Genomic DNA, 17366 nt, shown 5'->3' with positions numbered 1-17366 from the left:
TATCATATTATCAATGCATAGTATGTTGCAGTCAAACACATGATAGTAAGAAGAGGGAAAAATAACATAAGTATAAGACATATATCTGTAAATAATAATAGTAACATAGCTTATTCCTCCAATTTAATTGACGCCTATGAGCCTTAATTTTAACTCCCTTCTGTTGTTTCTATGGTATCCTATCTGTTGTCTTTTTGACTGCATTTTCTTATTCTACTAAATTATTTTCATTACCTTACACTGTCCCACTTTGTCACATCTACTGCTGAGTATTTTTTTCAGTCTGTTACACTTCATTTCTTGTTATACTATTTTTTTCTATATATTCTCTATATATGATGTCCAGTCCTCTTTTAAATTAGTATCATCTTTATTTCTTAATCTGTTTGTCATGCTGGCAAGTTCTATATTCTAATATTTTAAGGTGCCATTCTTCTCTTGATGGTACTGCATCTGTTCTCCACTTTTGTACTACTTTGAGTGGAATTTGTGCCATTGACAGGAAAAGCTTCTGGCAGAAAATGTGAACTGCCAATTTGTCCTACTAAGTGTGGCCCTGCATACACCAACACAACAGTGTTCATATCCATTGTGGGCTCTCTACAGATGCATTCTAATGAATGTATGTAGGTCAGGTATGGAACCTACTTACACAGTGCCACTTCCCTGACATGTATTCATTTGATTTCACATGAAAATATGAAATAGGCTGCTGTATGAAACACTGGGGTGAAAGCAACCTGAAGATGCAAACAGAGACTCCACATTTTCAAAGTTCATTACCAAAAATTAAGGGGACTTGACTTGCTGTGAAAAAATAGGAACTTCCTTTTCATTATATTGGTTACAGGAAGACCACCAAAGCGAGCCATTCCAAGCCAGAAGAAAGATTTCTTTATCCTTGAGTGACAATGCTTGTAATCTGTGAAGCACCCACATAGTTCATTGATCTGTGCTTTATCCAGTACAAAGTGCTATATATTTAGTACAGAAGGAGATTGCTTGTAAAAATGTCAAGAACCCACAAGTCACTCTGATGTTATTTCACAGGACTTATTCTAAAGAAAGAAGGATCTTCATAAAGGTTAGGAGGTAGGGGCATCATGAATAATGTGTCTTATTAATGTTTTTGAGCAATAAAAGTTCTAAGATCATAAAGAAAGGAATAAGAGGTGGGTTTTTTTTTAAGGAATGGGATTTTATTATGCTTTTAAAGATTGCCAGATTTTAATCTGCACTAAGTAAGCTAGTTTGGACAAACCAGCCATATGCAACAGGGGCAATGGGATGATACTGTTCTGCCTTGCCCGTGGGCAGCATCCATGCCTATGGGCCCAAAGGACATCTACCAATGGCATAATATTTGAATACAGCTGATGCACCAAGGTCTGAATCATTTAGCCAATTTCCAAAATGTATGTGGGTTGTAGATTATATCAACTGAGCCTACACTTGTTGGATTTTTCACATCTAGCCTCTGTGTTAACAAGGATACCTACAAGGAGAAGCCTGGTAGAAGACCAGGCACCCCAGTAGAAGACAGGCACCCCCAGACTAGTGGGCAGGGTACCACATCCCCTTTATCTGTAGCTGGTAAATACATGCAAACCAAGCCTAAGGATAGTCCTTGACTTGAGGGCTTGCAAATTGATATTAAAAAGGCATGTCATAAATTGGGGAAATGGTCAGAGATGGATAATAAGTTTGCAATGTAGGAATGTGGGAATGAGTTTGCTGCAGGGGAATCACAGGTTCACTTTTATTTTGTTTATTCAGTATCATTTGCCAAATTCAGAAATCTGTGGTATATCTAGAAGTTCCCTCTTATGAGGATTATATCCATGTTATCTCTAGCCACTGGTTTAGTTCATGGTTTGCCAGTGTGGCAACTGCAGGCACACATATGCCCAGAGAGGCCTTTCCAGGGCCCCCAGTCTTCCCTCTCACGCTGAAATTAGCCTTGAAAGAAGCCTTCTTTGGTCATCAGAAAGCTTTTTCTTCAAGCCTAGTTGTGGTATGGGGTATTTTGTGAAGTTGCAGCCAGAGTGTGTGTGGTGTTCATAACAGTTGTTGTAGTTTGCAGACAAGTCCATAGGACCAGAAAGGTTGGAGACCACTGATCCAAGTTCTAACTGTATTGCATTGCATCCCCTTTTAATAGCCTAATTGCGATGTAGTATTTTTGTAGGGTTGTTAACAGATTTCTTTTTACCATGCTTCACTACAGCTCATCAGTTTTGTCTTCCTTGGATCACTCTTCAACTTTAACTCCGACCTGACTTTCAACACACACTTAGATTTGTTACTAACCTACTGTTCTAAGGCTGTGATCTAATTTGAAACCCATCAAACATGTGCAATATCAGGCTGCAAATCTTCTTTTCTCTCCATCTATTCACTGGCTTTCAGTATTTACTATGGCCATTTTCTGCAGGATTCCTCTGCTGTTTGGTGGTTTTCAAGTTTAAACCATTTTGGAAGCAAAGAGAAGAGAGCCAGATTGTATTCCTGCTTTCTCTATAGAAACAATAGCAGAATATAATTTAAGTTTTCATATGTATAGCAATAATGTAGTAATAAATAATGTAGCAATATATTTCTGTAGGATTTTTTAAAAATATACTCCCACCCCCTTAAAAAAAACACACACACACTGTACATTTAAATGTGTTGAAAACAATTACCTAGATATACTGGGCATATTACTTCAAATCTCCAAATAAAATTTCTTCCCAACTCCAAGTTTGTTTGTTTTGTACCATACATGGCAAATACAGAGTTAAGGATACAAGGTGAATGGTACTTACTCCTGTTATGTAGCGAGGTCTATACTGGATGGTTCCAAATAAGCCAAGTATGACTATAATAATGTGTACAAAATTTGCCAGGATTGGTGCCCACTGATAACCAAGGAAATCAAATATCTGTCTCTCCAGCACACATACCTAGGATTAAACAGCAACAATGATTTGATTAGAATAGCTCATGAGAAAAAATAGTCAGAGGCTTTGGAAAGCATTTTCCCTCTTCACTTACCACCACTAGAAACATTGCCTCACTAGATATATGGTTCAGGAAGCAGGGGGGAAAGTTGGGATGACTTTGCAACAATTCACTCCTTTTGTTTTACTGAAAACAGCATTTCTGTGACAGTCCATTGAGTTATAATCCGATAGCAAAAATATTCACAAGGACAATTTTGCCAAGATATTATTCCCATTCAAGGAGATGCTTTAGTTAAAGCAGGTATAGCATGACTACATCTGTCATTTATTACTGTTATTACTGACAGGCTCTCTATCACCAGCTGGTTTGGAAGTCCAAGCCAAGTTAAAGACACAGCTACCCCATCGTTCCCCTCTATTTGCACCAACTCATCCTTTCTCTTAGCCTTTGCTTCAGATACATTTCTTATAAATTTCTTATAACCAAGAGATATGTGTGTATTGTTTAAACATGTGTGTGTATCTCTATCTCTATCTATCTCTATCTCTATATATCTCTATATCTATCTATATCTCTATATATATATCTCTATATCTCTATATCTCTATCTATCTATCTATCTATCTATCTATCTATCTATCTATCTATCTCCATATCTATATCTATCTATCTATCTATCTATCTATCTATCTATCTATCTATCTATATCACATCACATACAAATCTTTTCACCTACTTGGGTTATTAAAAACTAGGGATAGAACCAGGGAATAAATCAATGTCATCATGGGTCAGGACAAAATTCCATTCCATCCTGTTTCCATGTGGGTTGTTCAGGACAGGTTTCCAAAGTATATATCCTTTAAAATCTGTACAGAAGTTGTTTAAATGAAAAAAACAAAGGGGGAAAAATGTTTGTTTTATAAAATGTATATACTGCTTGGTTGTAAAACAATAACAACTCTCACACCACTTATGAGGTGGTCTAAGTTGTGAGCTCTCACAAGGTGATCTGGGGGCTGTCTGCCTAATCATGTTGTTTTTAAAAAGCAATTTCATCCAGCTATGTACAGCTAGCCTAAAAAGTGGTTTGTTGCCATGCAGCTTGAAATCACCGTAGTAAGGCCTGCTGGAAGTTACAGAATTTGATCACCTTCCATCGCTCTCAGGGGGAATCATAAAATGCTTAAAATGTGTGTAAAGTACATACATCTTTTTACATACATTTTACTATTTTACATTGAATTCTCCCCTTGAGTCTTGGGGGGGGGGCATTAAATTAAAAAAAAAGTAAAATATGTCCAGTTCCCCTTAAGAGCAATGGTGCATCAATAAGACAAAAAGAAATGCTCTTTTTAAAATATGCTGCCAGATTTAACACTTTTCTTGTGCAGATCAAATCACAGCTGATGTTAACTGCTGCATGATAGAAAAGGTGATTGAGAAGAAATTCCTTTCAGTTCATATTTAAAGGCGAACCTCCTTCATCTGCACTTTTCTGAAACAACAGGCAAACAATAGACAGACATCCCTTGAAATTCACACTTTTCTGAATTTTGCAATGAATTTCGCCAACCAACCACTGTATACAAAAATGTATCTATTAAGGCAGGGGTGCACAATCTGTGGCCCTCCAGATGTTTCTGGACTACAACTCCCAGCCAGCATAGCCAGTGATCATGGATGATGGGAGTTGTAGTCCAACAACCATCTGGAGGTTCGCAGGTTGTGCCCCCCTGTACTAAGGTAAAAGTATGCATATCATAGTGAAAATAATGTTTTAGAGAATATTGCTTTGCAATACTGCATATTAGACAAAAGTGAATAAAAACATGTGCTTATTGGGAGAAATTTGCACTAAAATGCACAGAGACTCTTTTTAAAAATAAATTAATTGCAGACTGATGGAAATGTGGAGAACTCAAGGTTGGGGGGAAATGAGAACCTGAGAAAACCAAAACTGACAAATTTGCCCATCTCTAAGTTCAAAAAGTGTGCTTAATACATTCATCCTTGAAACGGCACCAAACTCTGGAATAATCCAGAAACTGCTTTTCTGCAAAATGTCAAGCAATGCTCAATGCACTGATTTTGATCAATCAAAGACTGTTTGTCATACATCTGGATGGAGAAATCAAGTTCCAACTCCATAACAGACAGCATCAATCCATCAGTGGGAGCTACAGGTCAGCTATGAATGGACATCACAATGGACTAAATTCACCAACATTCTACCTTCTATCTTATTTTCAGCTGCTCTGTATGGAAGGAACCTCTTGTCCATACGGAGTAGGAGGGTGGTTGAAATGAAATTTGTTCCAGGTGCAACACATATTGGAACAAATCATTCATTGAGGCCCTGTTTTTAGCAGCAATTATCACCAAATACATGGGGCACTGTAGTGGATCCCATGGATTCTCTGAACTGATAAGATAGAGAGAGGTGATGATTTCCTAATAATCTTTAGAAAACGCAGTGGTGGAGTTCTCCTAAAGAGGGGCTCTTGCTTCAGACTGTATAAAAACATCTTCATGTGGTACTTTTGGACCCAACTGCAGTGCGGAATAAACACAAACATCACCATTTCTGAATGGATTACATGAGAATCAATTTTGGCTTTTGAGGGCAAATATTCAGCAGCAGACTGATAAGAATTAGTTTCCTCCAGAGAGTTTGATTGGTTATGTCCTTCAATGCCTTTCTAAATTAAAATAAAATCAGTAAACAAAATTAATTATTCTGGTGATACTTAATCTCAGGCCCCAATATTAACTTTTAAATTAACTAAGGTACCCGCATGACATAAATGCCTAATTCAATTGATCCATTGTCTCTTATGAGCAAGGTAGATATATTCACAGTGTATTTCTGGGCTTTTATTTATTTATTTTTTGCCCCCCCCCTTACTTTTTAGAAGGAACATCTTCCCCATCTTCTTTCTTTGAAGTTTTTGTGCTCTGAATTTATAGTCAAACGACATGATCAGCAATTCCACTTGATGTCTGTTGCTTGACTATGACTACATTCCTATACATGGTTACCTGAACTATATTCCATTGAACTCAATAGGGCTTACTTCTGAGTAGACATGAATAGATCTGCACTGTATATATCTTCAGGGGTTTGAGAGCAAACTTACAGCATATGCAAAAATCCAGTATAGCAATGAGAAGAGCTTTAGCCTAGTCTTCTCCAAAACACAGTAGTTATGTGAAAGGATGTTTATTATTACTATTTTGAATCAGGGAGCAACCAAGTCTTCAGTTCTCCAACTATAGTCTGATGTGGTGTCGTATAACAGCTGATCATCATGTGAACTTGCTGATCATGTGTTTCACTTCTTAAACACAATTAATGCAGAAAAAAATTACATTGACCATTGATCAAAATGTTTACATTTGTGGTTCACATTCCCATCCCAGAGATGTACTTTACTGAAGACATTTATTACAAGATTTATAATAATCAACTTAGAAATAACTGCTTATTTCAACAGTGTGTTATGACAGGCTGGAGAGATAAGCTTGTCACAACTGGTGTGGAGAAAGAGAGCAGGTAATAGTACCTTAGTCACTTTTCCCACACTACTTATGACACATCTATTTTTCCACCCTCCTGCTCTCCAAGATCCCTTTTCTTCTAAGCTGAAAAGCCCTGAACATGGTAGAATTTCCTTCCAAATATTTTTTTTCATGCTTCCAATTATTTTGATGGTCCTTCTTCTATGCATCTTTTATGGTTCAGTCATATCTTTCTATAGTAGGTATACAGCTTTCTTAAGCATTCTTGAATGAGACCACATTTCCTCCCTCCCTTTCACAGTAAAGTAGAAACTTGTTGGGTGGGATTGATGGGGGTTAAGCCCTGCACCATACAGATAACTGGGCCTTTTTGTGATGACTTTTAAACACATCTCCCCAGAACAACATATTGTTCAAATCTCTGTATTTCATTCTGGTTGCTCAGTTTGCTCTCCTAATTTTTTGCATTCCCCACCCCACATAGTATTTTATAGACCAGTAATGTGCATATTGTATCTATTTTATTACCAAGGTTGTGAGGTAGAAACCTAATAGGAAAACAACATGGGTAAGTAAATAATGCATTGAGTTAGTAAATTAAAAATGTATCCACTGACTTAAGTTTTCAAGATGACAATTCCATAAGATTAAACTGGCTAGATGGTATGTGTGCTGAGAGGAAAGTGGTGTCCCTAGTGGCTGCCAATTACTGTCCAAAATACACTTTCCTTTTTAAAATATACTACAATAAATGTGGGTACTAAGGACTTCTGAAGTAAGGTTTATCTGGTCATCAATGTGCAGTGTTGTCATTGACGGAAACTTCACATGCTGAACATTTCTGTATCTTGCATCAGTTGTTGATCTCTCTTTGGACTATTCTGTTTGAACTATCATATACCATTGGATTTGTTCTTAAGATGCTATTTGTATTTATCCCATCTTTCTGGTGAACCTAGCAGAGTATGATTAGCCATGATTGTGGGAATGGGTTGTATGTTTAGGTATAAGGCAATGTTTTTAAAAGTACTCTTCCAAGGATGACTAATCTCTGTAATCACATGACCCTTAAAGGCAAAACAACAGTTTTCACTTCAGAAATGGAGAGTACTAAAATAGTCCTCAACAGACAATTATAGCTGCAATCCTATACCTTTCTACCTGGCAATAAATCCCATTCCACTCAACGGGACTTATTTCTAAGGAGACATGCACAGAATCACACTTATTATTTTTCAGTTGCACTGTTGGAGGAATATAAAACAACTTTGCCAAAGGAAAGGAATCATGGGGCATCTGTATAATGCATGGGTTGTGACAACTTACTGAGAGTTATAAAGTCTAGGGTAGAAAGTTAAGAAGCAGGTAATGATGGGCTGTGTTCAACTAAGTTGTGGAAGCAGAATGACTTCCTCTTGTACAACAGGATTTCCCACCTCTGCTCCCCACATGTGCCTTGCACCAATCCCAAATTGCTCTAGAAGGTTGGTGGAGGACCAAAACTGTTAACTGAAATGCAATGAAAGGGTTGAAAATTTGATCACCGTAAGGGCAAGAGGTTGCTTCAAGAAATTAAGAACTGCTTCAAGAAAATGGAAAATAGATTATATGGACAGGAAGGAAAGATCTGTTTCAGGAACAAAGTACTTAAGTCCAATCAGAATTCACTATATGAAGACAAAAATCAAATATAACCAAATGTGCAATATTGAACAAGAAAGAAAGAAATGCTGAGAAATATAGGCATAAATACAAGGAAAGGGGGCAATCACTACAGAAGGTTTTAACACTGAAACATTGCCAATAATCTTTATTTGTATAATTAGCTTATTGGCAGTGGGAAAGACTGGCACCAATCAGATATCAGCAACTGTAACTACAGAACAGCTTGTTCAGTACTACAGATGCTTAGCGAAGTTTATGAACAGCACCTCAGTAGCCCCTACAGCAAAAACCACTCACTAGGTGCCACCAGAAACTTGAATGCATATGAAATGTGGTTCTTTCTGAAAGAAATTATAGCAAGGGCTGGACTTATCAACTGATTGGAATCAATATGGGTTCCCTTCAGGCACTAAAAGACTGCTGGAAATAATGCTTTAGCTTTCAACTCAAGGTAGATGCTTGACAAAATAAAAATAAAAATCTGGGCTACTAAACCTATGCATTCAATTTCAGCGTTAGGTAAGGAAACAAACCTTAACATTGTTTTTTGGATGGCACTTGACACCTGTCACACATAGATCTCAAAAGCGACTTATTTACACGTGGTAAATTTACACAAGGTGGAAAGAATCTAGTGCTAGGTGCTTGATTTCTCACCTAAATGTTCTTGTGATTCCATCCATTGCATTTTTAAATATCAGAGATGGGCAAAATCTTGATTGTAAGAATAAAGATGTAATCCACTTCCTCTTACTGGTGCCTAGGTTAACCATTACAAGATTCTGGAAATATTAGGAAAATGCCCCTAATTGCTTCAGGAAAATGCCCCTAATTGCTTCAAAAATTGGCATAATAAAGTCTGGTTTGGGGCTTTATCTGAAAAGCTAACCCAAAATATACATTTACATAAAGGAATAACAAAAAAGGTACTTTTTGATGTGGTGAGATTTTATCAAATTTATTAATGAAAAATGGAGGTTCTAGTAACCCTCACTTAGTATGTGGGTATATGGAATGATTTATAGCTGAAATAGATTTCTGTGCCTTAACTGCATTTGCTAAACCCTATAAAGAAGATGAAACAGTTTAAAAGGACTCTGATGCTTAATCTTTAATTTGTTTTCCCTTCCTTTCCTTCTTTTCTTTTTCTTGTTTGGACTGTAAATTATTGAGTGGCTTATTTGTTTTGAATATTTTGTAATGTCGGTATACACATACACACACACACACACATTTTCAAAATCAATACAAATTATATTTGAGAGAGAGAGAGAATGCAAGAAAGACTTTGATTTAGAAAAGTTTTTGGGAAGCCCAGGGAGGCTGCATTAAAGCTGCTAAATTAGGCTGTCAGAATAACCTGGGGTAGATTTTTGGGAGACTTGTGATCTTTGATTCCGAATGGTAGAATGTGACATACTGATGTTCCACAGGTGTGAAAAGCGTAAGACCACCATCCTCTGAGAATTCTTTAAAACTTTACCCACATCCTGAAAGTTTCTGAATACCCCTTTAGTGAGGGACAAGTGGTCCTGCAAATGAAGAGAGGCTATTCAGGCTACATTTAGTATGTATGGATACTTGAGTTACCAACTTGATATACAGGGACAAGATTAATATCAATGTGTTTTAGAAGACAGTCTGAACGGCATACTATCTAGCATTCGCTGACACAGAGTAACAAGATTTATATCAATCTATTATAAAAATAGCATCTTGAGAAAGCTAGCCATGTGAAAACTGTTCTGTGTTAGATGTTCAATATTGCTTATTTGCAATTTCCATGCTACAAACTTGCAGTGCGTAATATAATCTTTGAGATGCAGTGAACTAGTAGTCTCCATACCATATTTGATTTCCTGTTCATTAACAACTGCAATAACAAGCCAAGCACAAATCTAATGAGACACTGTTGCATTCTACACATCCTAGGAAACAGATTGAATCTTTAAAGTTACTGCAAGTGACAAATATAAAAAACATGAAATTCTATCAAGATATGATGTTACTTATTATTTTTATAATATGAAATGTCTTGCTCACACCTCTATCATTTATTTTTGGAAAAATATTTTTCATTCATACAAAAATTAAATGGGGGTAAATTTAACCCTAAAGGAAAGAGATTATATCAAAACTAACATATATACGTGCTGTATATGACAAACAGGATGCCCTTTAACCAAATTAAATGTAGAGATTTGTATGGGGAAAAGTATATTGTTGTATATATTAAACATTTATTATAAAATTGACCATGGGTGGCATTCACCTAACCTGCTGCATAAGTGAAAGTCCTGTATAAGGACTCCTCTAGCACAATGGGATATATCTGCTGGATTTTGTCATACATTTAACAAAGGATGCTGTATGGGTAAAGGGTAAAAACCTGACACAGGGCTTCATATGCAGTGATCTGTGCTAGACTGATTTTGCGCAGGATTCTCCTAAACAATGATATGAATAGCCAGCTCTGACAATGATGATCACCTGGTGTGTGTATGAGAGAGAGAAGTTAGACACCCCCATAGGTCATCCACAGTGTCTAGCCAGACTGTGCAATCATCTGTTCAGTTGATATTATATATCCTGCTTGCTGCTGCACTTTTTTAAAACCAGTGTCCATTGGATAAGGCTAGAAGAACAGCATTAAATTTATACACTGTCAATCATTTTTCAACCACATCCTGCTAAACTATAAGAGAAAATAGAGGAGAATATAATTCCTCTTTAGCTTATACCAGGGACTTTGTTCCTTGGCAGAAAATGCTAGCAAGTCCAGTGAAACAAGAGCTTGTAACACTGTTACAAATCACAGTTTTCCATACTACATTTGCCTTCTAATCCTCACTTTCCCCACCCTCCGATTTGGTTTCTTTGCTTCAGTGCTCACAGCAATTCCCCTTGGAAGCAACAAATGCTGTAATCTAGTGTTGCTGCAAGCTATTCTCCAGAACAGTCCTGCCCCTGCCAAACAACTGCCATAATTCAAGTGGCACTTGCCAGGGTTCTAATGCAGAGATGTTGCCATTTCAGTACTCTGTCCTTTTTTCTGTTGGCCATATCTCATATCCCTATCTGATCCAATAGGGTTATCACCTTGCTGACTTGATGAGGTCCAGAAACTCAGCAGTAATTATTATGCTGGCAATGTGGGATGCAGCCAACAATTCAGTGGCAGGGTTTTTAATGCTGCCTGTCCAAAACAGCAGAATCTGCTAATTTGTTGCTCTGAATATTTGTTGTATGCAATAATCATGAGCCTTGTCACAGGCTATGAAAGGCAAATTAAACTGTCTGCGTCTGACTATTCTGCAGTGCCTATCAGGGAAAAAGTGAGCTGAAAATTTCAGGTTAGCCACTTAAATTTGTCCATTTTGAGTACTCTGGCTTGTTAGCTAATGACCCTCTTTGAATGGAAAGAAGCAATTATCTATGCAATCATGACCTGCAAAAAGCTAGGTGTTTACAATTGTTTTTGACCCATTTAACATGGATTAGTCTAGGAGAAGAAAGCTATGAGGGAAATCTAATGTTCCATTTAAGTTCGTAAGCAACAGAAATTCTCAGCAGTTGGTAGCAATATAAAAATACACTGAATGCCATTGAGTTGCTGCTTTTTTGCTTAAATGACCATATCAATGAAAACGCTAAATTAGGTGTGCTAGCCAATTTGAACATATTTCTAACATACATTCTTCATGGCAATATTGCTAATTAAAAACAAAATGTACCAATAAAAAGGTAATTCTTCAGCCTTTAATGACCTAAATGAGAAAATATACAATTCAGTATTCTGTGCCAGATTTCAATAAACCAGATTCCACATACCCTTGGATAAATGATAACTATTCTGAAAGATGCAGAGCTCAAAGATCCAAATATCATGTATCAGAGACAACCAGAACTAGAACCAGGTGGCTTCAAATTGGAGCAGAACATTAAAGGTTGCAGAATGCTATTATACCTCAGGTTCTAGCATAGCTTCATCTACCCAAGCATTGCCTGCTTCCCTCTGGCCTTGCCATAATTGGCTCCAGGTAACTGTGATTCTTTGCACAGGGAAGACCATTATCAGCCACAATTTATTAATCTATAGGTGCTTTCTAAGTTGCTACCTTTACCAGTTTCCCTGCCTAGTGCCCCAGTCTCTCTCTACCTGCTGTCTAGCCCCGCCACTGCATTTGGTTCTAATCTCATCTCTGTCTGCTGCGAATGGCCGCTTGCCTGCCGGTTAATAGAGAGTGGTGGTTGCAGCCTGGTGCAGCAGTGGCGTGATCTTCTGGCTTCAGCGCAGCCAGGGGAGGTTGTTACTTGCTCTTCTGCTGGCTGCGCTGGCTCCTGAGGCTCACCTGTGGTTGCGGCCAAATGTGAATGAGCTTGATAGTGCAGTTTAGGGAGTGAACCAGAGGAGAAATGTCTTCCTTCTGGTCCACTCCCTGGCCATAAAATCCAGCCATGCATAGCCCTCGGCCTCAGTTGGCACTAGAGGCATTGGGTTAGATTCTTAATCTAGGTGGATGGTGGGGAGGGGTCAGGACACTCCTCCAGTCCAAGGAATCAAGGTATTTCATTAAAGGGATCCACAGGGAGGTGCTGTCCAGACACCCAGACAGGGGCTCAATGGCCTTCCAATTTGTTGTACGTCATAGAGCTATCCTGAACCTTGGTTAATCCTACCAAAAGATCTACCAGCAGACAAGATGGTTGATTCAGAATACACACCCAATGCTTGTGCCAAAACCTGTTGACATCTGTAATCAATAAAGCTGTGGCTTGTTTAAACCCCAAGTGGCTGTCCTGTGCTTATAGCACTTCACTGTGCCTCAGCCCACTCCCTGCAGCTTCCCACAACTTTACCTTCCTGGCTGCTCATGTCCCAACACTGACAAAATGTTTGAGGCTATAATGGATATGAACAGTAATTAAACCATTTGCACTACAGGAGTATTCTTGGATTTGCCCATTTCAGGGTTGCCCCCTAATACTCAGGGCTTTGCAATTTGTCCAGTTCTTAAATTAAGTGGAATACAGATTCATGCATGGATTGAGAGTGTTCGGCTTCCTAGCAGGTCTAGTTATCCCTATTGATTTTTAATAGGTTTTAGGCACTGAAGTACTGTGTGTTTGCCATTGACAATCTAACCAAGAATCAATTAAGTTAATTGAGTCAGGTCACCCAAGTAACTGAGTGGTAGAGCCTGGGGAAAAACCTATTTCTAAGACTTATCTGTAAAAGAAAGATGCAGTGGCATGGCTTTCTGTGAAATAAAACCCAGTTTATTCACCTATGAAAGTACTGCATTATTTTCTAAGTCAATGTCATTCAGGCTACTCCAGGAAACAGTTATCTCAGTGCATTAATCTCATTTTTTGCATGTTTGCAGAAAGTCTAAGATATCATGCCATCACAAATTATTGACATGTAAGCAGAATAGGAGTGAAACCACACGCAGGGTCAGTGCAGACATGTTGAACTGCTTCACACATAACATTAAGCCAAACCATAGCTCAGCATGAATGCGAGAGTGAGAGTGTTACTTTCTAGAGGATATCATAGCTGCTGTGCTTCTCTCCTAGTCCTCTTCCTGCTGTGCTATAGTGAGCTAAACTATGGTTTGGCTTAGTATGTCATCTGTACCTGGGCTCATGGTTTGTCTTAAGAAGCCAAATAATAAATTTGTATACCTCAAAAACAAAACAAACAAACAAACAAAAACCCTTGGCCACAGCTCTACAAACCCTGAGCCTGGATTTAGATGACATGCTAAGCCAAACCAAACCAACCACACATTTGTGCTAAACCATAGTCTGATTTAGTGTCTAGTACAAAGCAGTTCAATGCCTCCTCCTTCACCATGGTTAAAAGATTGAGAGCCTGTCATGATAACTTCCCCCGCTCCTTTCACCCCCTCTCCCAGAGTTATTGGAAATATCAGCACCATTTTTAATCATGCTTACTGCTAACCATTCCCATTTCCTATCAAAGTTCCTGTTTCCTATTATGATTTAAAGATCATTTCAGAAATCCTTTAGATATCACAGTCAATTTTGTGGACTCCTTTTATGGTTTTATTTCCCAGTTCTGGTGACACATTGATGAATCAAGCTATGTGGGTCCTTCAAACCTTATTACTAGGCTATTGTGGAGGGGGGCAATGCTGCTTTTCTTATATTTTAGGGAACCACAGAGTACAGTTAAATGGGGAACCTTGGTTAGCATTAACTATGGCAAAGGTTGATTGCTGAATTTCCTGTACACCATTGAAATTAATATGATTTTCGTGTGTGTTTTTAAAATGCCCCTGGTGTGAATTTATTCTGTTTTAATAGGGCTTTTCAGCTGCTGAGCACTAAATGCCAAGGCACCATGAAGAGTGTATACCTAGGATACAATGTCACTCTAGAAAATAAATCAAAAATGTGTGTCATCACAAAGTCTTGTCAGATTGATGAAGCATTATGGAAGTCAGAGCACCAGAAGAGAAATGATTTTTGGCATTTTGAAGTGTGCAGTTTGAGGAGAAAGGGTATCTTTTAGCAAATCCTGGATAGGAACAAACGTTGAAAGCCAGATGGAAAATTCCATGGAGTGCTTTATCGGCCACCTGCCATCCTCTAAAAGTGGTCAGTAATGAACCCACTGCTTATTAAGTTTCAGGGTGAAAGACTGGTGGGTGAGCAGGCTGCTTTAGGGTAATGATGCATATGCAGTGGGTGTGATACAGGAGAGTCACAGAAAGCATTTTTAGAAAGCTTCATCATACTGTACTAAATCAACTCATCATCAGTTAGCTTTTATGTTAAGAACGCTGCAGCATAGCAACTGAGCAAGAGCATCCATATATTAACTATTCTGTAGTCTACATTTCCTTTATATCACCACACCGGCCAACACTGTTTCCAAGTTGCAAGGACATCTGAAATTAAGGCAGCCTTCAAGCAATCTGTGATTCCCTGCTCCCAAGCCTTAAACTTTCAGTTTGTTTACTCCTGAGGTTTTGTATTTGGGGAACACACTAGGCCTAAGGAAATGGGGGTGGGGGGGAAGGTGTACATGCTGAAATTAAAACAAAGCAGAATGGACTATTAGAACTAAGTTATATATGCTTATAGAGGCACTTCAAATTCCATACTGCACATGTGACACACAAAGTATGGAATTATAAAATTGCCATAGAAATGTCATACTAATTCTGGAAAACACCACAAATACATTATTGTCAGAGAATACCTCACCCATATATCCTTTAGCTGTGAAGTGTTGCTATGGTAGCCCAGTCCAGAATGGATGTACAGGGCTTTAACAGCTTAGCATTGTGTGCTGTTATGAATGCATATTTTATCCTTGCATTTGAAATTTGTAGAATGGATTTTGGTGTCCTCCCTGTAATAAGTTGTGTGGAATCATTGTTTTGGGGTTATGTGTGAGGAGTTGTTTTTCATTGTTTTCATTGTATTGTGTTTTATATGCTCTAACCTCTCCCAGGGCCTTTTGGTGGATTAAGAAACACCCTAAATAATAAAAATTAATAATCTATTAATAATCTAGAGTCTGCTGCCCCATTCAATTTAAACATCTCAAAGGAGATAGTATGTACTCCCATATAAAGAAGTAATATTCTCTATTATCTACACTTAAAAATATTATCCCAAAATAACTGCCAAATTCAATTATTCATTATCATGGAGGGTGAAATGACATCCTGAAGCTGAACAAATTCTAATTCATTCTAGAATAGAAACATGTGAGGTAGTAAATTAACTCCTAAACATTTTTCTCCCCCTCTTGCTTGTCCATGAGTAAACATAGCCAGTCCTCCTGCCCCCTCACTTGTGACATTAGAATGTAGAGTGGCAAGAAATGGTTGAGACATGTCATCTCTTCTCCACTCCCTTCACTAACTAACTATGCACTAAAGGCAAAAAATGTTTGGTCTTTGGACATTATAGTTTGTCAAGTTCCAGGATAATTGATGCAACCAGTAAGTAAATATGGGGGAGGGGGAGGAGCACTATAGAAATTATTCAGGTGATATAAACTTATTGGATAGGGCCCAGATGTGCACAAGGGCAATTCAGATGCTCCTTTCCTTATTCGCCCATAAATGTCACCCTTGAAAGTCTGGCAACCTCTAAAGTGATATCTTAAAGTATACAAGGAATTTTAATGCGGGGCAGGGGGAGCACACATTCTAGATAAAGTACTTTAGGCATGCAACAAGGGCTTTTTGAACACCGACTGTTGGTTCTAAAGACCCATTCGCCTTTCTATATTCATCAATGAAAAAACGAAGAAACAAAAAACCTTTTCATCCTTTTGAGTTTCTTCAACATCCTTCACAAACACAAACATAAAGATTAAAATTCTTTGCTTTGCTGGGAACCACACCAAGACTTGAAGGTTTAGTAAAGCTGCTCTCTCCTGACATACCTGACTTATTCTATGACGCCTTCAATTATTCTGATTGTGATTCCTGGCCTTTATAGAAAACAGAAGGCACAAAAGATAACTGATGTCTCTCCATCTGTTTCCTTAATAAATGCCCTCTGCAACAAAGAACCGGTGTTCAGGCAACAAAACAGAACTCACTTATCAAGCCTTACACCCCAAGCCACCAGAGAACCAAGCTGTGTTTTGATAAGGATTTCCTGGACAATGTGACAGAATTCTACCTCCTTCTCACAGGTATCATGGGTATCTGGAAAACAATGCCCCAACCTGAAAATGAAACCAAGTAACATTTAATTGGTTGTTGTACTTCATTTTTTGAAATCCTGTTTTTGTATTTTAAGAAATCATTTTTTATACATTTGAAAACAAGATGCTGTGCTATTTCCTATAGCTTCAAATCAGAGCTAAACGAGAAAGAAAGAAAACCCTTCTGGATATCAGGTAAATGTAAAGCAGCCTTCAATTTGCAATCAGAAAACCCACCAGTGATTACTGTGATGCAATACTCAAGGTCTGCTATTAGGTGTGCCACTCAGTTGCCCCCCCCCCCCGTATAAAACCAACAGCTGTAGGAAATTTTGAAATGTACTCACATTTCAGAGAAGCCAACAGATCCATAACTAACTGCACATTTGTTCTGGTAAGATTAGAAAAGATGTTCTGTTATAGATAAAGGCTTATTTCTTAAAATGCTTTCCTAAGAAAATTGACCGTTTTCCTCCTTTTACTTGCACACCCAAAGGGTGACTTTTAATATTTGAAAATGTTCTGGTTGCTT

General features: G+C 38.0%; 1 protein-coding gene across 5 annotated transcripts in view; it reads right to left on the bottom strand.

The window, feature by feature from the left end:
• The window catches only part of NKAIN2 (sodium/potassium transporting ATPase interacting 2), a gene marked incomplete at its 3' end in the record, with an annotated part of 484396 nt that overhangs the window by 264325 nt on the left and 202705 nt on the right, over window positions 1–17366 (bottom strand). For 4 of the 5 annotated variants that reach the window (XR_014155048.1, XR_014155049.1, XM_081856260.1 and 1 more), the window contains exon 2: window positions 2808–2945. The exons of the other annotated variant lie outside the window; for it this stretch is intronic. Coding sequence is in view for 2 of the 4 variants with exons in the window: in XM_081856260.1 (XP_081712386.1) it covers window positions 2808–2945 (138 nt within the window). The remainder of the gene's footprint in view (window positions 1–2807; window positions 2946–17366) is intronic. 5 annotated transcript variants of the gene reach the window in all.

This window comes from Podarcis erhardii, assembly GCF_964252035.2.
Source record: "Podarcis erhardii genome assembly, chromosome: 3".
NCBI classification, from domain to species: Eukaryota; Metazoa; Chordata; class Lepidosauria; order Squamata; family Lacertidae; genus Podarcis; species Podarcis erhardii.
Note: the sequence above shows the minus strand (reverse complement) of the source record. Positions and strands in the feature narration are given on the sequence as shown.